This window comes from Gobius niger (genome assembly GCF_951799975.1).
Source record: "Gobius niger genome assembly, chromosome: 10".
Taxonomy (NCBI): domain Eukaryota; kingdom Metazoa; phylum Chordata; class Actinopteri; order Gobiiformes; family Gobiidae; genus Gobius; species Gobius niger.
The window spans coordinates 25,293,203-25,319,322 of NC_136861.1; the positions used below are offsets into that span (position 1 = coordinate 25,293,203).

Consider the following 26,120-nt stretch of genomic DNA (forward strand, 5'->3'; position numbering starts at 1 on the left):
GGCGCTGGGAGCTGTCTGCCGTACAATAGGGCCACTGTCCTGCTTCCTGCAGTCTCTGTGTGTCGCTGCAAATCTCTGCTCTTCCTCACTTCCGCTCATGAGATGGAAAACTCAAAATATAGGTGGAATATGGAGGAAAGCAAAACCATTAGTTCACAGAAATCATACTATGTATTTTGAAGTGACATGAAGTACAACAGTAACTTAGACCTCTACAAACATGTTCTGAAATACATGTGACTCTTGTTTATCAATTTTATATTTGCCTGAAAATTGCTGGGATTTTTTTTTTCTAAATCTGGTTGCTATTTTTTTTTCTGTTCATAATAATCAATTTGCTCTTGGGAATAATTATCAAATTCTTTTTTTGAATTTTATTGAGAAGCAGTTTCCAGGCCGTTGAGGAATGATGACTCAAGTTATCGCCAGAGGAAGCTAAAAAATCAAATATGACTCAGCATGAACTACTTCATTTACATCCGACACACAAAGGCCTGTTTGTTATCAACGATATTGATGGAATATAAAGGTCCACGTGGTCTAACGCTTCTTTATTGGCTGAATAAATCAATGAATGCCGTCTTTCTTTTGTCTTCCAGAGCTCCTGGGTTCTACAAAGAAAGTCAATGTCAACTTCCAGGACACAGATGGGTGAGTCCCTCGTCTTTTTGCAGCCTATGTTTTAATACCAGGCTTTTCTCACTTGTCCACCAGTCGGCCACACTGCTCACTTCATTCCACCTTCAATACATCCAGAAACAAACTTGCTTTGACCTGAAATTTGTTGCATCCTTGTGAAAGTTGTATCATATTAAAACGAGTGCTTTGAATCATTTGACTCGCCGGGTTTCAGACTGTGCGCATTCCCATCTCTTCAGTGGATTAAACTAAAGTCAAACACTATTGTGCTGAATAAAACTATTTCCCCACTAATCTGGGTATTGCAGTGCTGCCCATTAAATAGGACTAAAGAGTGAAATCTAATGAGCTGTTTACTGCTGGTGCATGTACTAAACGCTGCTTTGGCAGATGCTGGGATCTCTGCCTCTGTCTGGCCCCTGCTTCAGAATACATAACTGTCCGGATGCTATAATGAGCACACTTGGCTAATGAGTCTGCACAAGTGTTTTCATTTAGCATTCATTTAATCCACTTGGCAAATGCGATACATTTACCCACAAAATGAACGTTCAGCAGCAGATTTGTTAATGCAAAAGCGCGTACCGTGGAGAGACAGTCAGCTGCTTTTGCATAAACCAAAACAAAACAAGACATTTTATTGGTGGACAGCACTGGCCACACCTTATTATTTATTTTGTCAAATCCGTGGGTCCAATCTAAATCCAAGGTATCAATGTGAACACACTTTGAGGTTTCAGTGGTGGTGTTCAATAGGCTATATCAACCTCTATTCATTACACATGAAAATGCTTAAATGTCCAAAAGTTTGACACTTGGTGATTATAAAGCTGTTGCCAGCCTAGTATAGCAGTGTCAGGTATAGAAGCAGTGTGGTTTAATACAGTACTTAAACACTGGAGCTGAAGAAGCCTATATAAGAACAAAGCACTTAGAAAGTCCTCTTTATGAAGCTGACAGGGGAAGTCTTCAGAGACACGAGGAAAGCTCTGCAGTTATAATATATGCAGATAATAAGAAAGCACTTACTCTCATGCACAAAGACACCACTGCTGCTGTCGAATGACAATTAACATTAAGCCTCATCCATACAGTATGTTTATGTTTGGAAAAATATGCTGTTTATTATTTTATTATATAAAAACAAAACCCATCCTACTTCCTCTCCACACCAGTATCTTCTAATATACTTATATATATATACTTATAAAGCATTTTCATTGATTGTTAGCTAGCAGGAGAGTTGATGTTGTTCACGTGACAGTTTTAGTGAGTTTGAGTGAATGTGAACGTGAAACTGCGGCACACTCCAATAAAAATGCATTTATTCAGACGTTTCGATCCAAGAGGATCCTCCTCAGGTCATGCTAAGATCCAGTTCACATCATACACTTCAGTCTCTTTGCTGGATTGAAATTTTGCCTGAAGAAATTCAGTTTTATTGGAGTAAGTGTGCAGGTACTTTCACTGATCACTGTAGTAGCCTTGTACCTGGTTATGTGCGTATATTTATACTGCTCGAACTCTAACAATCTACAATTTACACGCTCTCATTTTTGTTTATTTGTGAACAAAAGAATCTGACAGCACACAGACTCTCCGTGAGTTTACAATGAGGTGAAACAAGGTTTTGGCAGTGTCTAAACTGTCTCGTTATGGGGATGTAGTTTAAAAACAACAACAAATAAAAACATTGTAATGGGTATGAAAGATCCAGCTATGTGTAGTTGTTTGACAGATTTGTTTTCATACTGCCAAATAATAATGTTATTACGTTAGATAAACCTAGCCCAAACCCTCTTTTCCTAAGCTTTATTGTAAACCTTAACAATGTCCTTAGTCCATTGACCTGTTTATTTTGAATGCACTGACCAATGTGAAAAGACCGCTCTTTTCTCATTCTAACTTTGTTCATTAGCTTCAATTGAATCATTTATTACAATATATTGGTGAATATTTGATGTTTTATCTCTATCTTACACACAATGGCCAAATTGCCCATTGCTTTGATTAGTAAAGAATTTGCAACTGAAATATAGCAGCTGCTCATGTTAAAAAGTGCTTAATTAAAATAAAACAGAGTGGGTGGAAAATGTTTTAATTAATAATAATAAAGTCACTGTAATGAAATATAATACAAATCTCCATAAGCTTCACATCATTTCGTGTGACGGTAATGGCGGACACAGATTTGTGCTTGAGGAGCAGAGAAAGGCCTATTAATATTGCATAGCAGCTTTTACAACTTGGATAAAGCTTGGGCTTCCCTCCCCCGCCCCCCTCATACTGTACACCCCCATGAGCGGCAGTGTGCCAGTGCAGCGTGCTGTAACAGTATCCCGGTTTAACCCTGGGCAGGAGGAGCAGCAAGAGGCTCTCACCACCGGCATGGACTAATGGATTATGACACATTGCTGACAGTTATGAGATATTTAGCAGGTACTTTACTGGGTGATGAGTTTATACTATATTTCTTTGTTTTATTTTGTAGTGGAATTAATTAACAATCTATGTATATGTATATGGTATAATATATGGCTTACAACCAAATACAAATTCAGTTGGACTACAGCACGACATAAATAGATCTAAATTCTCATTGCTCCATAAATCATGTTCTAACACAAGGATTCATTAAATTGGCTGCTGATAATAAGATAATTACTTTAATCTTTATTAAAGGGACAATGTACAAAGACATTAAGCTCACAGAGACAGAGATGTACTGCACCAGATTATAGCTAAATCGCTCGTTTCCATCCGTAGTCCCTGGTTACTAATCTCTCAACCCCTACCTGAACTGAGCATATTCTCTCCAGTTTGGCTTTACCCAAATCTAAAAGCTTCTTTTAAAAAAAGTGTCAAAATGGCGACACAAAAAAAGGATGAAAACACAACAACATAAAAAGTGTCAAAAGAACGACAAAAACGGGCCAGAAAAGCAACAATCACAAAGTGACAACAAAAATACCACAAAAGAGCATCATAAAAGTGCCAAAAACGTGACGATAAAGCATAAAAAAGAAACCAAAAAAAGTGATGTTAAAGCAACAGATTTAGATTTAGGTTAAACCAAACTGGAGACAATGCCTCAGCTTAGGCGGGGGGTAAGAAGCTAACTGAAAGTTGTGAAACGTGAATATAAACTCATACTGGTGAAGAATCCCAATGTTGGGAATGAGTTTGACAGTTCTAACCTACGTATAGCTCCCTCTGCCGAGGTTTGAAAACAATTCCTTTTAAATGTGAGCGATTAGTGAAGGACGATGAGCACATGACTCATACCTCAGGTTGCTGCCTGGTCTACAGTCTGACTATATAATCTTGGGATAAAAGACATTAAAGATATGCAGGAAAAAAGTGTTGATCTCATGGACTCGACCTACGGAGCAAATAAATAACAGGTTACACCCCTGTTATGAATTTATTTGTGTGTATAATGTGTGTTCATGTTGGCCTGCAGACCTGTGTGCAGACACGTGGATTGTGAAAAAAGATACAGCTGCTTCTTCTTAGAGTTACTTTGAAAAACTAGACACTATCATTTTATAATCCTGAACTACTTTTACTGCTCCTGCTACAATCTGCCACCACTGCTACTTTTGTTACCACTAATAACCTCATACAAGCATCACTGCTACAACTACTCATACTTACTACTTCGATGACTGGTTTACAGAGCAATATTGTGTTTACGTCCACTGTGCAGCTAATGTCCCATTACACAGCAGTTTGAAAAGCACAAGAATAAATACCATACAAAGTAACCCTGTGTGTCTATGGCTTGTAAACACGTGACATCACGTGACATCCTTTCTGTCTCTTTATCTTATATCTCCATTAAATCCACCGTATCATTATCTGCTCCACTCCAGCCTCAGATGCTGTTACGTAACACAGTGCCGTTGCTTTGTGTGCGTTTATTCTCTTCTATTTTAGGCCCTGCTCTCCCTCTGCTATTGTCCTGCGGTCATTATACATGCCCTCTCCTTGTTTAGGCACTATTAGCAGACATTTGTATACATGGATCAAACAAACATTTAAATAGAATGCATTTCTCACTGTGTTTTTGTAGGTTTTCTCCACTTCACCACGCATCGCTCAATGGGAACGCAGAGGTCATCACGCTGCTGCTGGAGTCCCAGGCTGCAGTGGACATCAGAGACCAGAAAGGTTGACCGACTTTTGATTTTGGCCATGTTTTGTTTTAATTATAACAGGATGAATAAAGAATAAACAAGAAATGAAGAGTGAAGAGTTCCAAAACTTAAATTACTTTTTAAAATGTCTAGCTATTCAGATGAATGTGTGTACATGAAAATTAATTTACAAATTCTGAATTATTGAAACAACATTGAAGATGAATCCAATAAGCTTATGCATTTTATTTGAATTGCGAACGCTTTCCATACACATGCAAAAATGTTTGTGTAGGCTCTCAGTCGTCCTTATACAATATTTGCAACATGAAAATCTTCTGGTACAACAATATCAAAGCATTACCCTCACGTCCCCATATGATGTATAGTGCAACATTGTGGGGACTCTCACATACTGGTAATACATTTAGTGTGTATGTATAAGAGGTCACATTGAAAGTATTCAGTATTCATGCTGGATATACTGAAATGCATTTCTATGCAGTTCCCTGCTTTGACAATGAATCAGCAGCAAAAGAAGTCTCTTATGACCTAACATCTCACAGATCAGCGATAATATTACAACTACTGATTTTTTTGATATTGCAAAAGTTCCAGTACAGTTAACTAAAAACAAGTATTTCAAACTTGTACAAACTTGAGCCTTTTGACTGGTGTGTCCACAGGCATGCGTCCACTGCACTACGCAGCCTGGCAGGGGAGAGCTGAGCCTATGAAAATGCTGCTTAAAGCTGGGTCATCTGTCAATGGCCAGTCGGACGAAGGACAGATCCCTCTGCACCTGGCAGCGCAGCATGGACACTATGACGTGGTGAGTCCACACAGCAAACCTTTCAATCCAATCCACTTTACTTGTATAGCACATTTAACAAACAAAAACGTTTCCAAAGTGCTGCACATGAGATCATAAGAACAATAAAACGATTCAAAATCAGGTTCAGCCAGGAGAATTAGCATTATTTCTCCAATAAGTCAGGCCTCTCTCTTAACGTCTAACAACGAGGACCTGTTTTAGTAATGTAGGGGGAAAAAAGAGAACTTTTCATCAGCACAGTTGGTCTGACATTTTCCAAGTAGCTTCACACCATGTTCTGTGTACCCAAGCATCCAGGCTGAGGGCTGTTAGAAGACTTGAAAGAGCATTGATTAAACATCAGATTATGTACACAGCTAACCAAACTCAACAGTCTGTGTGTGGACAGACAAATGGGCCAAACGGTGAAAACTGTTGTTCTTTCAAAAACCAAAAACACCTGCACCTCCACTGTTCACTCGTTTGAGCTTTATTATACCGCGCTGATTTTGTATTTTCCCATGTCCAGTCTGAGATGCTCCTCCAGCACCAGTCCAACCCGTGTATTGTGGACAACGCAGGGAAGACGCCCCTGGACCTGGCCTGCGAGTTCGGCCGAGTCGGGGTGAGTTATGTGCCACTTCACTCAATATCACACAGTCAATGTGTAAGATGGCAATGTCACAAGAGATTCTTTGTTGTATCCTATAGACTTTTTCCCTGCATAGATTACATTTGAATCATACATTGTTTCCTATAATATTCGTGATGTTTTTATTAACATCATGTAGAAATGCAGAAAGCCAATGGTGACATTTATAATGGTGCCAAAATATCTTGTGCTTCTAAAATAGTGTTAAATAATAGAGACACTGCATTCATGGATTCTGCTTTCAAGAGGCTGATGAGGCAGAGAGAGGTGAGACCTCTTTTGCTGAGGGGAAGGGTGTCACACCGGGGGCAGAGAAAGAGTTGACGACTGGCTGAGAAGTGACGGAGAGCAGAGTCCGCAGAGTCCGCTGACATGAGGGGGAAAAGAAGAAGCTGGTTGATCATTTGTGCATTACAATCCTAATCCCATGCTTTTTTTTTTCTGCATGTGTAGGTGGTGCAGTTGTTGCTGTCCAGTAACATGTGCGCCACATTGTTGGAGCCAAAAAAAGGCGACACCACAGACCCCAACGGGACGTCCCCTCTGCATCTGGCTGCAAAGAATGGGCACATAGACATTATAAGGTATGAAAAAACAATTTCATTAGAGTAGAAAATTGCAAAGTTAGATCTTATTTGCCAAAGTGATCAGGGTATAAATTATAATTCTGGTGCAATGGCCTTTTTTTTTTTTTTTTTGAGGGATTAACTCCTTAAAAAGTTTAGTTCTAGCATAACAGGAAATAGTATAACATCATAACTGGTTATATATAACTGGTATGTTAAATAATATCCTCCATTTTGACGAATAGAAGCTGAAAACAGTGTTTGAGTTAATATATGGGTATGTGGAGCAAATTGTAAAAGAAAAACATAATGTGAATTTTAATATTGTGAGTTTAACAAACAAAAGCAACATTGCCTGGCAAAGAAAACCCTTGTGATTTTATTTGATTGTGTATATTACATTACAAAAAGGGCTAATATCATAAACAGGCTTCGGCCCAGTGACTAACTAGTTCCGGCTACTTATGTGTCTGAGTGAACAATATTTCCTCCCGTGTTCCTCCTCAGACTCCTGATCCAGGCAGGCATCGACATCAACAGACAGACCAAAGCAGGCACTGCCCTGCATGAAGCCGCTCTGTGTGGGAAGACTGAGGCAGTGAGACTCCTGCTGGAGGTGCGTGGAACTTCACACCGGACATTTGGCTTTTACCTCATAAACACCCTGTGATACATTGCAACAATATAAGAGGCAGGCATGATGCGGATTACACATTTTACTGGTGACAATCCCTGCCCAAAGCGGTTGAGAAAACAGCCCATATAACATGTTCTAATGAGAGTGTTGGTGCATGAGACACTGCCTTTCTTTGAGATCATCAGAGGAGGTTATGAGTGTGTGTCCTGAGGCACCAGAGGACTGACCCATCTCTGTTTTCTTGTCCTACATCTGATTCAACTGTTTCAGCGTGATATTGTACTTTGGCTCGAGGCTGCCTTCTCTGACAATGTAATTAGGAAACAGAAGCCTGGAGGTGGTGGTTTTGCTTGGTCACGTCTTCTTCTACATGAACCTAAAACTAATGAATTTGTCAAATTAAGGCCATTGTATTGTATCCATGCACTGGATGTAAAGCTATGTTGAACAAAGTGCTGAAAGCGAGTACTGAGTGTGTTCTTGTCCAGTGTGGAATCAACGCGACAGTGAGAAACACGTACAGCCAGACAGCGCTGGACATCGTTTACCAGTTCACCGCGACACAAGCCAGCAGAGAGATCAAGCAGCTGCTCAGAGGTAACTTACACCCTCTGTCTGTAGAAATAATGACATTTAGTAGCAGATATCAGAGTATGTTACTGTGTGCTTGTGCTTGTCAGATGCATCGGCAGCTCTCCAGGTCCGAGCGCTGAAGGATTACTGCAACAACTATGACCTGACAAGTCTCAACATCAAAGCGGGGGATGTTATCACGGTAAAAACACACTTAACTGTCAATATACAGAATGTTTGTGTGATTTGTTGATGCTTACTAACTATATCAGGATTTTCTGCATTATGCGTTTTACTAATTATTTTAGACACTTTGCACAGTAAATAATGTGTATGACAACAAACAAATGTCTACCGGTAATTTCATGGCATGGGGGACTAAGAGTTGCCTCCTCCTTCTTATAGTAACGAAAAAAACAAATAGACAAATAGGGCCTTTATGCACAGAAATCATCAACCTTCACTGTAACATTATGTCTGCGATTGGTGAGATCCAACATTTTGAGTTATTGAAATGAGATATAGTTACTCAAGCACATGAATGAAACCCACTCGAGTACTTGGTGCAAACAGCATAAAACAGACTCAAATTATCATCTGCTGATCATTGTTTTGCATTGTATTTATGTTGCCAATGATAGCAGTAGAACCATATTTCAGACCGACAGCTATCGGTGTTCAGTGCACAAAGTAACCATGGTAGTTCAACAACACTCTCTATTTTGTGAGTGCAGGTGTTGGAGCAACACCCAGATGGCCGCTGGAAAGGCTGTATCCATGACAACCGGACAGGAAATGACAGAGTGGGCTACTTCCCTTCCACCATGGTGGAGGTCATCAGCAAGCGCACAGGTGTGTGCTCTTCTCAAGTGTTTGTGAGAGTGTGTAAGTGGCTCGCTGCCTGAACCGCAAAGGCCTTGGGAACATAACGTACGATAGTTGGATTGCACACAGAAGATTTACAAGTGCAGTGTGTTTCATGAATTGTGTCAAAGTACGTTGTAGATTTGTAGCCAGCGATGTTTATGTTGCTCTTTGGTAAGACGTCTATTGATCTATTAAGGCCGTTCCTCCTTCAGAGAAGACTGTTGCACGTCCACAGTGAAGTTTAGATGTTTATGATGTCTTGTAGTTTCATGTAGTTCTGTTCTTTGTACAATCACGTGTCCGCCGATTCTTGTATCCTTTACTTTTTCATAACCGCAATCAACCCCCTCAAATTCACATCCAACCTCTCTCATGTTGTGTGTCTCCTTAACCATAACCTCATACTTATTTCATCTATTTAAACATCTCAACAACTTTATTTATTATTATTTACTTCAGTACAATTTTCACATTTGAATTGGTAAATACTGCAACTTTCTACTTTTGGTTTTATTGGCATTTAACTTATACTGGAAAAATAACATCAAAATCACACATATTTATTGCAGTTCGCCTCATAGCAAGAATGTCTTGGGTTGAACCTTTAGCTGTAGTTTCCTCCAGGGGTTCTGTTTTCCCCACAACTAAAAACATGTACAATAGGATCCCCTCTCGAGCAAGCACTCCCCTGAAAATTACATCATGCAATCTCAGTGGGGCTTTCCTGGTTACACAGAGGTCTAATAAATATTTAACATGGCCGACATATCATGTACCGCCACCCATTATTCCACCTCTTTATTTCTCCAAGTCATCGTCAGTTTTATTTGTTCTGTTTTTTTTTATTGTCCCATCCTCCTCTGTCATATGTTTTCATTTGTTAGTTCAGCCTTTGTTTTAATTTTCTTTCCCCTTTTTTTCTTGTGTGTAACTCTCTGTTGTGTGGTCTGTGTGTCACCGTTGGCTGGTGTGTGTGTGTGTGCGTGTGCGTGTGTGCGTGTGTGTGTGTGTGTGTGTGTGTGTGTGTGTGTGTGCGTGTGTGCGTGTGTATGTGTATGTGTGTGCGTGTGTGTGTGTGTGTGTGTGTGTGTGTCGTCACGGTGGGTGTATCTAGGTTTGGCCAGCACAGTCATTTGCACTCAACAGTTTCAAAAGATACCACTGGTTCCCTCGGCAACGGTTGCCCCTGCCAACGCGGTAGTCAACGGCAACGACACCACGTTCCATCAGATCCATATCCTGCCTCCACCGCCTCCTCCTCCACCACATTCCCATCAGCCACTGCTTCCACTTTTCACTTCCTTTGGCTATAGCAGGTCGCCCGTGACGACCCCACAGGGAGACACACCCACTGCCCCAGGTACACCCCCCCTTTTCATTCTTATTATGGTTACTGTTATGATTACTATGATTACTAATAAAGCTTCAAGGGATGCTTTCATGTGCTTGCTACTGCACTTCAGAATTGGCCATGTACGATCGTAGTTTGTGTTGCAAGAAGGCATCCATTAAAGTTTTCTGCCATGCATCTTATTCTTTGTGTCCTTAATTTCCTTCTTCTACAAAAACATTAATTTCATGGCTGGAGATACAAGCAGCACAATCACAGTCGAAGTGAATTCCTCTCAGACTGTATAATGATGCTATGCCCATGCAGTCCATAAGAGAGATTAGGAGGGATAGATCCCTGTTCGTTCATGATCCAGCTCCCGGCTGAACTGTAATCTTTCACTCATGCTTATTACCTGCTCGCAACTCCAGAGAGAGGAGCAATGAAGTGTGTACATACTGCTGTCAGCTGGAAAAACAAGTAGATACCAGCCTTTATGTTAACCAGTTAATTTTGTCACATTAGATTACCTTTGGGGTGGCAGATATGGCATGGATCCCCAATGAAATTCAGTATATTAACCATGCACAATCATGAGCATACAGAAAGAGCTCAGTTAAATGTGTTCATGAATTGATTTATTTTTACGTTGGTGTGTTTGCTTTTTGCCTTTTCTTTCCTTTCCCCCTCTCTCCTGTGTATGGTCATCTCTGTCCCACTTCCTGGATTAACCTGCACTCCAGGAGTCCAGAAACACCCACCTTTACAGCACACTGTGTTTTGTGTCAGTCCCACCTGTTCTCCTCCATGTCACCTCTTGCCCCGCACTGGCTCCTTCTCCCAGTGTTAGTGTGTTGCATGCTGCGGAGGGTCGGCGAGCGAGCTTAGCGCGCAGCTGGGAACATTCGCACAATGAATGGCGGAAACAAAGATGCCTGTTGTCACTTAAATGGTTCTGATGGTGTGATTGATGCTGAGATCATGAGCGGAGGCCACTCGCGCTGTTTATTTGGTCTATACAAGATATTGTTATTGAAATTATTAAATTTGCAGGTTCTTTCTTTTATTCCTTCAAGTTATATGTATTGACATTGACATGATATTGTGTGGGTCAATTGGCTGCATACTATAATCTTCTTTTTACACATAAACAAAGATACATTAGCAAAGTGTCTAGGACCACTAGGTTTTGATTTTTGGTTCTGAAATGACCACTGAAGGAATTGGCATGGTGGTGAAAAGTATTGTTTATACTGTTTCTCAAAGCACTGTTAATGAGATAAACCATTGATAAGTGTTTATAATGGTTTATGGCTCTCTCCAAATGCACTACAGCAGCCTCATTCTGAAAGGCCGACATATATAATCACACACTCTGGATGCATTATATATGTATGTGTATCCACATGATGGCATTTATGTGTATATGCACAAATAACCATGTTATGGACTGGTTTATTTCTATATCAATGTTTTATATGGATATATCTGTATATCTATATATACTGTATTTCTCTGTGTATGTATGTGCTGATGTGTGAGATGAAAGCGGATTTGAAATTAACCTAAAACTTCCCTAACTCGTCCTCTAACCCAATGTCAGGCCCCAACTGCCCCTTGGTCAGCCTTACCATTCAACATGAATGATTCACCGACGGTCCCCTTTCCAACACCCCTTACTTTCAAACTACTGTAGTGCCCTGGACACTATAGAGTAGACCGAAAGAAAAACATGTAGAAATACAACCTTTGTTGCAGGATGAGATTTGTCAATTTCTCTATTTCTCTAATGTCATAGAAAAAAGAAAAGAAATCACACAACAAAGAAAAGGAAAAAAATGTGGATTATCCGAAGGAAGCCAAGCATTTGGAGTTGGAAAACTGTTTCATGTAGCGAGTATGCTCTGCTCTATCATAACATAGTAAAACATCATTATAATATATTTATTAGCGCCTTTCAGTCTATTGCAAATCCCCTTTTTTCCTTAGATATGATGGGGCTTATTTAGCAGTCTTCAGTACAGCAGTGTGAGCCCTCCCAAAGCAGCCTAGGGGCCCCCCGCAGCTAACCGTGGTGTTCTGTGTTGAAGGTTGTCGCGGCTCAGAGGCCAGTCCTCACAGCTCTCCCACCCCGTCCAGCGGGCCCCATGGAGGCTCCAACGAGGAGATCTGGGTACTGCGCAAGCCCGTGGCAGGTAACTGAGCCCGGGACCCCTCCACAGGCTCAAACTGTATCTGCCTTAGCCCTTCTATTTTCTCCGGCTCTGCAAGACTCCAGCATTTTTTGCCTAATGATGTACCGAGCCGCTGGAAGGCTTTCAGATACTCTTTGACCCTGGCGCCTCTGGTAGTCTGCCATATCTTTCCTCCATTAAAAACAGAAAGACTCAGTGGCCTTATGTGTAGGACTCCAGCAGCCATCCGCATCGGTCTAAAGTCTTGTCTTTCCAAATGGATGCCTGAAAATGTTATGTATGAGCAAAATCAAAACTGAAAGACAATACAAAAGCAAAAATAGGAGTGAGCGAGAGAGATGTGTGCGAAAAGTGTGTCTTGTGGAATACACTTGTCGCCATGTCATCCATCACTTTGTCACTGCTGTCCACCGTGTCTGACGTCGTTCGATACACGTCCATTTTACCACATGCTGCCCAGTGCATTTCAATGGAGAGTCAAACAGTTGTCAGTATCACGTTGGACCTGTGCTGAAGAGCTGAACGTATGTGCCTGACCGTGTCCTGCCTGTGTTTGTGTCTGGGATGAATGGCTGCTGTTGCAGGAGGGGACCGCAGCAGTCTGGGCAGCTCAGGCAGCGTGACCAGTGTGCGGTCGTCGGGCAGCGGGCAGAGTGCGGGCAGTGCCCCGCACATCATCCACGCACAGGCTGAAGGGGTGAAGGTACAGCACAAATCGCCTCCACTACATACTACACTTAAGAGATCTTGCCAAAAGCTAGCAACGTTATGTTTAAGCTTTAGTTACACTTCTTAACTTCCTCCTATGCCAGCAGTAGAGAAGATCAGTGCAGGATTTCTCTTACCAATTTTTCATATGGATGCATTATTTAAAGTGATGAAACATGAATTGCCAACGATAAGATGGCCAAACAGCTGAATTAAAAAAACACAATGCAACTATACTACACTATTTTGCCGCAATCTCTTAAACTTCCTCTAACCAGTTTGGTTACATCGATCTAAACTCTGGAGGCCGTGAATAATTTTCTGCTTTTCTATCTGTGAGAGTGCACCCAGTTTAGAATTCTAAAACAAAGTGAAAAGAGGAAAGAAGGTACACATTTGACACAGTACTCGTCATATAATTAGAATATCATGAAAAAGTGCATTCACTTCTGTTATTCAACTTAAACTGTGAAACTAATACTGCTAGACTCATTACATACAAAGTGAGATATGTATAGCCTTTATTAGTTATCATTATGATTATTATGGCTCAGTTTATAAAATCTTAGAAAAGTCCCGACCAAATAAACCAATAAATATATCTCACTTTGTATGTAATGAGTCTAAATCATATATTAGTTTAATATTTTAAGTTGAATTACAGAAGTAAATGAACTTTTTCATGATATTCTAATTATATGACGAGCACCTAAATTCCCTACAATAACGTTGTATCTGACAGATCCCAGTTTAGATAAAACCAAAGCCAACATTTTCTTCATAACCTAAGATTGTGTTATATTAAAACGCCTGACCAGACACTTCACAACTAGTTATACTATTAAGCAAAGTGGCTTGTATTAATTGAAAAAGGCACAGTAACCAGTGAGCACAAAGCTAATGCCTATATGTTTTGTATATACATATAGACATATGTATATGCCTAATGCCTAATATGTATTGTGGCACTTTAAGGGTTTGTGGTGTAAATGAACTCTGTTGTCTGTTTGCAGCTTTTAGCCACAGTTCTGTCTCAGTCGACCAAAGCCAAGGAGCACTTAATGGAGCAGTCGAAATCTGTGGATCAGACAGGTACAAACCTCTGCTCTCTATCGTCAACTCATGTGGTAGAGCACTGTAGTAAAGTAAAACATGCTATAAATATTAGAAGCTTACTGCCAGGAATGAACAGATAATCAAATGAGCAGTCGTGATCTTCAAATGGCAGCAGGTGACTTGAGCTCCACACAGTCATGCAATGACCAATCTGTGTTGCATTAAGCGACAGATGGCAAACGCAAGGAGAATGATCTGTATCGGCTTCGGTGCCAAAAGTGTTCGAAACAAGAATCTGATTGGTCTTTTAACACTACATCTAAAAGAGAAATCCCATTTGCCTGTCACTGTTTACACTGTAAGTCAGACTGTCCAATTGTATCTCTCTCCACAGGCTCGGCCAGTTCCTCGCGGACATCGAGCCAATCGGGCTGCCCACTCCACGAAGCGCCGCCTTATGACGCCGTGCCCACTCGGAAGGCAGAGGGAGCGGGAGAGGGGAAGGTAGGACTGGCCCACTCTCGCACAAATCGCATACAGTAGCCTCATATTAGTAACTCTTTGCACGAGGAAAATGTAGCTGCCTCTCCACCGTAGCCACAGCACATAAAACAACACACACATATAGCAAGATGTCCCAAAGGTTCCTCTCGCAACTGGCCGCGTCCGTACTGCGGGTCTTCGGATGCAGCCATGATCCGGTGAGTGTGTGAATGTCCGATTTGAACACGCTGTGGATGAATGCTTGCGAATCAGGTGCTCCTCTTGCTTATCCATGTTAATTTGAATCTTTTAAGTTGCAGCTTCTCTCGTTCATCGCAGTGTTTTTCTTTTGCAAAGATAAAATTAGCAGGTAGAGTCACCTCAGGCCAACAGAGTGAGGCAGATATTGGCGAGGGAAAGGTGGCCAGCAGCGTGGTTAGTGTGGGAGGACTATAGCTGTGGAGTGCGAACGCAAGCTCACATCACGCGCAGTAAAGCAATCATGTAAGCGGGTGGTTAACGTCCGAGGGATATTTAAGTTCACGTTGCATTTGGAAAGTGTGAAGCATATTTCAACAGCAGGCGCTTGTGTGCGGTCACTGCTTGTGTGTTGTGGTGTGTGTGTATCATGGGTCCGTGTTCACACTGCCATCTGTTAGTCTTCATTCCTTTGCACTACTCAGCATCTCAACATGTCATCGCGAGGAAGGAAAAAGATTGACAGGATTTGAAAACAAGCAGTGTCCTTCACTAATATCAGCACCTCTCATGAAATCAGTAATATGTTCAGGGGCCTTCAAGACCCATCCCTACATCTGCAGAGCTCCAACGGTGTATTTACACATGACTTTTTCTGTTGTGGACTTTTGACCACTCAAAAGTTGAATTTTCAATTATTATGGCAATGGTCCTCTCATTTCATCACGTTGTTTCGATGAATAAGGACTATGATAGATATATAATATAGAGAAGATCACAATAACTGCTTGTGGATGTTTTCTCTTAACTTACCAATTCGCTTTTGTTTGTCCTAATGTTGTAAAGTTTTGGTTTAAACTATACAACATGTATTCATCAACATATTATTTGAATATTGTTATTACTATATTACTTTAATTTTCAGCTACAGCGCCTTTTGCCCAAGGATGCCACATTTGGTGGAAGGCGCTGTACAGGAGAGACAGAAGAAAGTTAGTGTTGAGTGTAGTGAGGAAGAAGTGTCCTGGAGCTGTCAAACACCAGCAAATTTGTGTCTTTTAATGTACATTTTTCTATGTACAATCTGTTGTCTCTTGTCTCTCAGTCAGAGTAAAGCACATTTGAAGCTGGGGCTGTGGTGCATTGACTAGCTGTATTTGCCTGCTTAATAACTAACGTTTCTAATGACATCAACTAAAAAACAGGAAAAAACAGTTGATACAATGTGTATCCATAAATGTCTAGCATATGTCTCTGATCTAATACATCATTAATTACCAGTGTTAAACACTTTTTTTTAAAAGTAGCTTTTAAAAAATGTATTTGGCACCTGGCTAATGAGTTGGAATGGTGCAGCCTCTTGACGGTGCTCAAGCATCTCAGACACAAGAACCAAGCCCTGAGCGGCACACAGAGGTGGAGCAAGTGACTGCATGCCCCCTTCTTCTTCCCGTAGAGCTCAGAGGCTGTTGTCCAATGGCTGAGCGACTGTCAGCTGCAGGTCTACGCTTCAAACTTCCTTGGCGCGGGTTATGACCTGCCCACCATTAGCCGAATGACCCCAGAGGTAAGGCCACAGCACTTGCCCCTCAAAGCAGAGAGCGCACAGCCACCACCAAGGACCACAGTGCAACAAGTCTGCAGCCAGCCTTGACTTGTGACGTCCTTGATGTCTCGATGCATGCACGCGATAACCTCAAAATAAAAATAGGGATAACTCACACTGCACCCAGGTGTTTAGATCACGACTCGTGAATAATGTTTGTATCCCAGCCCCCACGCCCTCCATACTAACACATATCTTCCAATGTGTGCAGTTTCCAGTTGAAATGTATTGCTCTGTTTGATTTTTATTTAAAGTAATGAATATTCTGGATAGCAAATGCAGTGTCTCAATATAAAGTGATCAAACAGAGAGAATAAAATGTAAATCATGATGTAAGCTCACCTTGCAAATAATTCCACAATGCGCACAACAGTCCTGCTGCTTGAGGAACCAGCTCAATGCCACATTCACCCTCGTAGAAATAATTTATAGTGTATATAAATTATTTGTAAAAATATTTACACTGTGGTCACAGCTGTGCATGCTGGAAGAACTGAAATGAAGCTGTGTAGTTTTAAATAAACAGGCGGATCTAAATAAAACATTGTTGAAATATGTTAAGTAGAATAATCTAAACTGAAACTATGTTGTTTAGATTAAATGCTTCTTTTTCACATTTTGCTTTTGCATTGATTATAAGTTTGGCACATTTTCCACTCTTTCGCCTTCGACTCGCAGAGCCCTCATCAAATGCCATGACGTTTTCTTTGTTTTTTCTGCTGCGTGCGTGTTTGAAAGACAGAAAGCCTCCGCGTGTATTTGACTGCTGACAAAAGTCTTGATCATGACTTCACTGAGCTGAATGTCTGTGTGTAGGACCTGACAGCTATTGGGATCACAAAGCCCGGCCACAGAAAGAAAATCAGCTCTGAGATTAACAAGATTAACACCCCTGAGTGGTTGCCAGATCAGAAACCAGTAAGTACGAATTGTCTGCTTGATTTCATTTTTAGAACTCTGTGGTTGATTTTTTTCTGACTACAATCACGTATGCGTGAGCAAATGAGACAAATTCTACTATAGAGATCTGGCCTGTCAGTTTAAAACAATGAACACAAGCTTTTACAGTGTCCCAGTCTGAATCGTCTGATGAGAACTATTCTCATTGATATTTCTTTCCCCGTCAGGATAATCTTGGTGAATGGCTGAATGCAATTGGTCTAAGTCAGTACCACCAACTACTAGTGCAAAATGGCTACGAGAACATCGACTTCATCACGGACATCACGTGGGAGGACCTGCAGGAGATTGGAATCACAAAACTAGGTATGAAGCAAACAAAGGAAAAGATGCACTTTCCCTTATAGCACAGTAATAACATTAAATAGGACAGAAAGGCATGGCAACTAAGCATAATAAACACATTTTGAATCCCCCTTGTCATAATAATAGCGGGAAATGAGACACAAAAGTAAAACAAAAAACAAAACAGAACAGGTAATTTTTATACAGTCTTTTTCCAGTACAGTATATGGTTATGGTTATCATATTACCATGGAAGAAATTTCCCTCAGAAAGAGGAAAACCGTCCCTTGAATTCAACCCTGATTTAAATAATTGTCTTTCTCAAATTGCTTGTTTTAGGCCACCAGAAGAAGCTGATGCTGGCAGTGAAGCGCTTAGCTGAAATACAGAGAGGGACAGATGGACGTGGCTCTCTGAGAAAGAAACCTCCACCAATCACGCAGCAACAGGAAGTCTCATCTATGGACAGCCCACCCCCGGACGGTGAGTCAGTGCAGCATCGCTGCTGTTGCAAAGCTCAGCTGCTCAAGACAAAGTCAACTGGACACCAAAAAGTCAGCTACTATATGTAATGTGCTTGCTATAATGTTGTGGTTTTTTAAGAGCAATTAGGAGGACTTTGGGGGAGAAAAAGAGCCTTCCTGCTACATAGTGAACTAGACACACATGTAACACACATCCAAATAAGTCAGCTTATATTTAAGAAATACTAATACTAATGCATTTTTTCTATACAAAGAATAGTAGAGAAGCTTTCTCTCTGTAAGCTGTGAATACCTATGTTCTTACATGATGCTATATTTAATAATATAATTAATATGATTAACATAATTAGCATTATGTAAACTATTTGTATCCTAAATTATTTCAAAGGTAGCACATTATTTTACACTACCTTGATACATTGTACCTAACTAAATTTAGTACAATGTACTGTGCTCTGTAAGAATGTGTAATAACTTGTACCTATGGGTCAGATACATAACTACTATAACCTTTAGCCCTAAACCTAATGGTCTCGTGTCCTATTACATTATGTACTTACAAAGTACTAATACAAGATATTCCATTGTGTATCTGACCCATAAGTACAAGTTATTACAGATTGTTGCAGAGCACATTACATTGTACGAAATTTAGTTAGGTTAAATGCATCGAGGCAGTGTAAAATAAAGTGATACCTTATATTTTTTAGATTTTACTGCAGTTAAAGGTTTTAGTGCACAGTGGCACACACATCAGCACTTTGTTTATGGATGTTTTTAGTTTGGTTTAAAATAAAAAAGGGTAAATGTGTTACTAATAACATCTTCATTAATGTGCATGTTTGTTCACAGCTCAGTCACACCTCGTTCACTGGTGTGAAGGTAGAAAGTACAATATGAATATGAAAATGATTAATTATTCGAGGTCTCTGCCCTCCTGAGACAGATTTACTGCTGCTTCCCACATCCACCTGATGATGAAAGTAATTTAAAATGTACTTTGTTCTTTCTCCAGAGCTGATGTCCCCAAAGATGAGCACGTTCCAGGACAGTGAGCTGAGCACGGAGCTGCAGAATGCCATGAGCCACCCCGGGCCGGAGGTGAAAGCCCAGCGATCGCGCACCCTCAGCAGGGACCACGATGATGTGGTAAACCACAGCGGACCACCCAAAAAAGAGGCGCGCACCATGAGACAACAGAGCAGTCAGAGCAGTACCTCCTCCTCCCACAGGGGCAGCGTGTCCTCTCAGGGCAAGCACCGGCACTCACACTCCCAACCAGCCCCCCCTTACACCCCACCGCACACACCCACTAAAACCAGGACCTCTTCTTCCTCCTCTACTTCTTCAGTCCAGAATACAGCGCCCCCACAGGCCAAACCCAGAACTTCTCCTCAACTCAGCCAGGGGGAAAGGCCTCAGTCTCCCAGGACACAACCCCCACAGTCCCCTACGCATCGAGCGCCCTGCAACCAACAAGCGCAACAAGTACAGGAGAACGCACAAGTCCCCGTCCTGTGTCTACCCTCAGACCAAGAGGAGGAGGAAAGTGACGAGGCCCTTCAGATGAGGCGCACCCGCAGTTTGAACCGTCATGCTGTTTCTGACGGGGAATGTGATGAACCAGTAGTTCAGAATTCTACCGCTGTCCGACCAGAGGGAGTCAAATATGCCACGGTCACTCACCGCGTCAGCCGAAGCCATTCAGCACGCAACCAGGACAAAACCTTAAACCACACCAAAACTCAGTCTATTGCCCTCAGACAGAAGAAGAAAGGACCCCCACCTCCCCCACCCAAGCGCTCCAGCTCAGCCATTTCCAGCTCCAATTCTAACCTGAGCGAGGCCAACGTGCAGCAGCCCACCCACAGCACCAGCGGGGGCATGCTGGACGTGCCTTACCACCAGCAGAGACGGGCCAGCGACCTGGGCGTGTCCGTGGAAAGTGGTGGTGTGGTGGAGACCACCAGTGTGGGCAGTGTGAGGAGCATCGCTGCCATGTTGGAGATGTCTTCCATTGGGGGTGGAGCTAAAGGAATGGCCCTGCAGAAGAACCTTCTTCAGGTGAGGTTCACATTTTAAGCAGGTGTTGTTTGGGTTTAGAGATTTGTCCCGTTTGTGTAGGTATGCGGACACTAACCTAGTTGCCTGCGCTCCTCAGGTGGGTAAATCTCGAGAGACAGTCGGTCTGGATGGAGAGGTGGTGAACAGGCGCAGGACCATCAGCGGCCCGGTGACGGCGGAGTTGGTGGCTGCAGCCATGAGAGAGCAGCCTCTTAGCGCCTTCACGCCTCACTCTGTCCCGTCTGAGACTTCCCCAAACCAGCTGCCCTCCCCTCATCACCCTCCCTCCTCGCCCCACCCCGGCTCAGCGGGAAGTGGCAGCGGAAGCTCATCTGAGAACCTCCCGTTTGCAGATGAAGGCAGCCTGACCATCCGCCGACAGGGACGAGGTGAAGGAGAAGGACAGGTAACTATTGATAATTGTTACTATTACTCTCTCAAACTAACTCCATCTATCTGACTACTCTGTCTGTCTGACAATATATTGCTGCTGCATGTCACAATATATTGAGTCTTCATTGTTTTGCATGTTAACCCCATGATGACTGTGTCTTGTTCTCTAGTCCATGTCCTTTATTGGGTTGTAATAAATGCTACAAAACTAACATTAGTACAGTGTACAGCCCCATAAACAGAGGGGCTTTGACAAAAAATATAGTGGTCGGATTTAAATTAAAATAAGAAGTTCATCTGTACTAATGTACGCACTACCTAACATTGTTAGCATACAGCTTACATAAGTATCTTGTTTAACAAACAAAAGGCACGTTTTCTCCTAAAGGCAATACATTTTATCTGATATTTTCATGAATTGCTGATATTTTCATGAATTGCTTATAGAATATCATAAAGCATGCATTATTGTTCCACAAATTGTGCTGCCCTTCTCATTTTCTGCTTTGCAGCATGGCGTGTTAAACAATTGTTCTAATCATACTGTATTCCTCATATTCTTTGTGGACGCCCCTTATAGGTCTCTACATTTCTTACTCTCTATTTTACAATAACTATAGCGCATGCATTCTACTAACAGATCACTCATGCATGTGTTATATTGTGCTCAGAAAACGTATGTATTTAGAAAGTGATGATAGATGAATGCCAAAGGCCTTTTGATTATTTAAAATGTTTGTGCTAATGCTTCTTCCATTTTGCATAAACTTATATCATGGTAGATTCTCACTAGTTTAATTTGTTTATTGACTCAAATGTATTTATTGTTCTCAAATTACTCAAATAGTTTCACAACTTTTTCTGACAAGAAATACTGTGATTGCAATGTCATACCATTATAACAGGAAACGCTTCAAAGCCAAACCATGATATAAGTGGAACTTTGATTAAATTTCATCACTTAACTTTTATTGATGTCATATTTTTTGTGCTTTCTGCTTGAGGTAGAAAAAGGGACAAATGTCCTTATGATCCAATAGTTTGTTGACTCTGACTTTGTACTGACCATCATAACTACTGCATTCTGTTGAAAAAGGTAATTTATTTGGTGGCTTATATCAAATTAAAATGACTTTGGGCGTTATGTTTTGAATGCTGCAGTTAAGATGGTCACAGCTGCGAAGTGAAATGTGTATTTGTTTAGCAAAATGCAGAGGGCCAATTAAAGCATTGAGTTTTAATTGCATTTCAGAAAATGGCACTTTTCTGGAAATGGGTTTGTAAACCGTTCACTGTGTGTCTGATGTCCTCCTACTTTCTTTTCTCTCTTTTCTATCTGCTACTTCTATTACTCTCTATGATCTTAACAATAACAAAAATTAATAGTAATTTAGCAATAATATTGCAATTTCATTCAGGAGTTTTTGGACATGTAGTAAAACAAGAATCACAGCGCCCCATCCGGCCACACAAATTTTCCCTTGACATCAAGCATCAATTCTCGCAATCCAGCACCGGCTCCAGGAAAGATAAACCAAATAGTGAGAGTGCATCATAGTTTCAAAGGGGTCTGAAAAAAGGTCCGACATTAAAATACTTTTTGAAATGAGAGCAATGTATCCTTTTACACCCAAGTAGATCCAGGCCTCAACACTCAACACTCAAAATGTAAAGTGTGAATATAAACTAGGAGAAATATGCTCCTAGATTTAGTTTTGTCTCATGCCAAACTCCAATGATGTAGCTCATACAGAAGTCTTGTATTAATATTTAGAATGAAACGATGGAGATGGGCCATGTCCAAACACTGCTGACCCGGATGTTCTAAATACAGTGTTAAATGTGTACAGTACATTTCCATAGCTTCTGTCTGTACGCTTTACATGTTGACTCTATGACTGTAGCTAATGTTGATGTTTTTGATGTATGTGCAAAAATCACCCCTTGTCTTGAATGTATGAATTTTCCCGTTAGTGTGTATTTTGTGTCTGTCTGCAGGGGGACCAAGAGGCCACCCAGACAGAGACGGAGTACCCGCAGGAGGACGTCCCGAGTTTAGAGACCACACCCACCCTGAAGCGTCGACCTCGAAAGACCCAACCCAACGGCACAGACTTCACGCTGCAGGAATCCTCCACCGTCAAGCGCCGCCCCAAGAGCCGCGACAAGGAACCGGAGGGCTTCTCCGAAGTCAGCGCAACCAACGGAGAGGTGACCCAGGCCCCCAACACAACGCAGCCCATCCCGTACCAGAATGGCACAGGTATGGTGAATCGAAGGTCCTTTGCGGAAGGAGTGACCGAGCAGCCGCAACCACAGCCACAGCAGCCTCAAATGGAGATGGAGCCACCCCCCAGAAGGGACAGTCTGGACCAGGGGGCGTCTCTGGAGGGTGAAGGGGCCCCAGTCAGGAAACCAAAACCCCCAGTGTCACCCAAACCTGTGGTTGCCCAAATCAGGAGGCAGGCAGCAAATATGAACCAAGCACAGGGTCAACCAGCATCAAACAGGAGGGTCCCACTGCCCGGACCAGGAACTGATACCATCCCAGGTAAGCACTCTTTACATAAATCCAGGTAAAAGTAAACAGAAGGAAAGATGTTAAGAAGAAATGTTTTACAAATACAAGATAATCAGACCCTGTTTTTTTTATTGTTATTATTATTCCTAGTTGAAGGCAAGAAGATCCCTCCACCTGTCTCACCCAAACCAGCGCCGCCTCCCACCGCGCCCAAACCTGCCAAACTGCTGCACTCCATGACCAGCCCCTCCTCGCAGAGCCCCGCCCCCGCTCCAGTCAGACAGTACTCTGTGGGCCCCCAGTCCATCTCCCCTCCCCTTCAGAACCAGATCAGCACACCCAGCCCCCCCAACGCCAAGTCCCCTAGCCCCATCCCTAATGCCCAGACCCCGTCCACACCACAGACTCCATCCACACCACAAACCCCGCCTACACCACAGACTCCACCCACGCCTGCCACTCCCAGCCCCACGCCCCCGCCTGTCAAACCACCTCGTTCCTCCATTGGGGGTGTGTCTGTGGACAGCGGGATGGGGACACAGGGCAGTACAGGGGTGTCTCAGTCCCCTGCTAATGCCAACACCGACCTGAGTGTGGACGCTCTGGTGCAGCAGAAACTGGAGGAGACCAGTGCGTCTCTGGCTGCAGCGCTGCAGGCGGTGGAGGACAAGATCCTGCGCCACGACGAGTGAGAACACACACATGCATCTGTTCACTGTACACAAGTGGTTCTCAACTCTGGGACCCCCTTCAACCCAGTAATCATATTCATTGTGTACACATATTGTCCCTGTTTTAGTATATTTAATATAAACATACTGAATTTCATCACAGTTTATAGATTCAAGATTGACTGTGAGGTTGATTTTCAGAAAATAACTTAACAGTGATTTTTGGCAAAGGCTTGTGACTCACTGAAAATGGTGCCTTTAAGTCCAGACCCACCAGTTGAGAACCAATGCTGTATACAAAAGACCTGACCTGAATGTCTAATCTTGTGTTACCAGTGGCTCTCCGCCTCTTTTTAAGTAGTTCCACAAAGACTTTCTTCTTTTCTACTTAAGCTTGATGAGTCATAATAATCAATGTCCTGCATATATAGATACCGGAACAATGATTCGAATTTTAGCCGTGTAAAACAAAAACGCAGCTTCACTGTGTTTTGTCCTTCCTCTGACTCTGACTTATGTACATGAGAATATGTCACACACGACAGTTTTAGGAAGCCTCATTTGTATCTAACTGATGACTTCTGTCTTTTACTCAGCTCCATCGCAGAGCAGAAGTCCACGGTGAGCATCCTGGACGACATCGGCAGCATGTTCGATGACCTGGCCGACCAGCTGGACGCCATGTTGGAGTAACCATGGATACTGCCCGGCGCGTTTCCATGGCAGTGCTGCTGTACAAGTGGGACTCCTGATGGCACAAACGGAGCAACGACTTGGCCACAAGAAACTTCTCTGTTCTCGATTTTTCAGTCTTTACCGCTCTCTCTGCCTGAGATACAGACTTCGGCGGGAGGGGTGTGAAAGAAGAAGCAAAACGAACTGTAGAGAGTGGGGTAAATCGACACACTAATTCAAAGGTGGAACGAAGAAATGCAAAAAAATGGGACTACAATCAGGTCTTTAAGAACTGAGTTATGGATGGACTATTGAGTAACAATCCAACTGTAATGAACCATCGTATGTGTACATTTAAAGCATGGAGAGTTTATATCTACTGACAAAGTTCTGCATTAGCACAGTAATATATAAATATATATATATAAATATAGATATAATATACGATATGAATCTAGCTCTTTGGTTCGATGTCTTGGTTCATGTGTGGAATGGTGACCTCTGGTGTTGTGACGATGTAAATGAATCGGTGGACAACAAAAAGAAAAAAAAAGAAAAAAAAACAGAGTACTATTTGTGACCAAATGGAGGTGTGCGTGTGGGCGAGTGGGTGCTCCCTTTACAGGATTTTTCATTTGTCACGTTGCTTCCGGCACATTCTTCATGGAAAACTGGAGAAGCACAAGGCACCGGCTGGCACACGATACCCACACTACTTTGAGCAAGGACTTAGGAAGCAAGGGGGAAGCAAGGGGGAGGGAGGAAGCAGGAAACAGCTGGACGAGAGAGTGGGCATCAAACATGAGTGTACCTTGTTATGAATCAGCTCTGAGAAGTTTAGAGAGACACAAAACGACTTTAAACATTTCGACAGACTGTGATTTTGTTCCAACCGTGCAGTGCAGTTAGTGAACGATGAGGCGACACACTGCAATCTGTTAAACATGGGAGAGTAAGTCAAAGTTATTTGGGTAAAGCCTGAAAATTGGTGCCCAGTCTTGTGTCAAACGTTTCCTCCTCCTGCTGCTGCTCCTCCTCCTGTTTCTCCACCAACCCCTCACCTCGTGTTGCCATGACAATCTACATCACCATCCCCGCCATCCTCATTGCAAATCGCCATGGTTACGAGACTGTGTGTTGCCATGACAGCCATTTTCTGGGATGTTAGGTCAAAATGTGTGAAGAGAAAGCGAGAAGCAAGCATCCCGCATCACTTCTCCATTCGAGATCTCCGTCTGCAGGAGATACTTGTGCTATGAATGAAATCACATAGAGATTATATATATATATATGAATATTTGCAACAGAACAAGAGGTGTATTTATGATGTGTATGGACTGTTTTTCAGATAGTGTTATGCTTCTCCATGCTTTATGCTGTGAGCTGGTGAACCTCCAGAAGTCTGTTTCTGCCTACATTTGTACATGTGTCCAATGTAAAATACACTTGGTTTTGTTACTTTTGTATTATTTTCAAAACTCTCTCTTTTTTTTTTCAAACATGTGCCTTGCTTTGTGATTTTGGTCCGACTCTAGTTTGTTCAATAGATGGTTTTGTAAAGTATATTATGTTTATCTGGCCCAAAAGCACCAATATAGAAATG

General features: G+C 42.1%; 1 protein-coding gene across 6 annotated transcripts in view; it reads left to right on the forward strand.

Moving 5' to 3' along the window:
• The window catches only part of caskin1 (CASK interacting protein 1), a 60,340-nt gene extending 35,666 nt beyond the window's left edge, over nucleotides 1-24,674 (forward strand). The window contains exons 2-24 of one of the 6 annotated variants that reach the window (XM_079565192.1): nucleotides 600-651; nucleotides 4,715-4,812; nucleotides 5,465-5,610; nucleotides 6,122-6,217; nucleotides 6,698-6,828; nucleotides 7,318-7,426; nucleotides 7,936-8,044; nucleotides 8,128-8,222; nucleotides 8,755-8,872; nucleotides 10,002-10,247; nucleotides 12,308-12,412; nucleotides 12,997-13,115; nucleotides 14,134-14,212; nucleotides 14,571-14,680; nucleotides 16,314-16,424; nucleotides 17,280-17,381; nucleotides 17,591-17,729; nucleotides 18,048-18,191; nucleotides 19,209-20,257; nucleotides 20,355-20,663; nucleotides 22,625-23,201; nucleotides 23,322-23,859; nucleotides 24,439-24,674. In XM_079565192.1, the coding sequence (XP_079421318.1) occupies nucleotides 600-651; nucleotides 4,715-4,812; nucleotides 5,465-5,610; nucleotides 6,122-6,217; nucleotides 6,698-6,828; nucleotides 7,318-7,426; nucleotides 7,936-8,044; nucleotides 8,128-8,222; nucleotides 8,755-8,872; nucleotides 10,002-10,247; nucleotides 12,308-12,412; nucleotides 12,997-13,115; nucleotides 14,134-14,212; nucleotides 14,571-14,680; nucleotides 16,314-16,424; nucleotides 17,280-17,381; nucleotides 17,591-17,729; nucleotides 18,048-18,191; nucleotides 19,209-20,257; nucleotides 20,355-20,663; nucleotides 22,625-23,201; nucleotides 23,322-23,859; nucleotides 24,439-24,535 (4,679 nt within the window). In that variant the 3' untranslated portion in view covers nucleotides 24,536-24,674. The remainder of the gene's footprint in view (nucleotides 1-599; nucleotides 652-4,714; nucleotides 4,813-5,464; nucleotides 5,611-6,121; nucleotides 6,218-6,697; nucleotides 6,829-7,317; nucleotides 7,427-7,935; nucleotides 8,045-8,127; nucleotides 8,223-8,754; nucleotides 8,873-10,001; nucleotides 10,248-12,307; nucleotides 12,413-12,996; nucleotides 13,116-14,133; nucleotides 14,213-14,570; nucleotides 14,681-16,313; nucleotides 16,425-17,279; nucleotides 17,382-17,590; nucleotides 17,730-18,047; nucleotides 18,192-19,208; nucleotides 20,258-20,354; nucleotides 20,664-22,624; nucleotides 23,202-23,321; nucleotides 23,860-24,438) is intronic. The other 5 variants (XM_079565193.1, XM_079565195.1, XM_079565194.1 and 2 more) reach the window with 5 other exon arrangements.
• The last annotated feature ends 1,446 nt before the right edge of the window (nucleotides 24,675-26,120 follow it).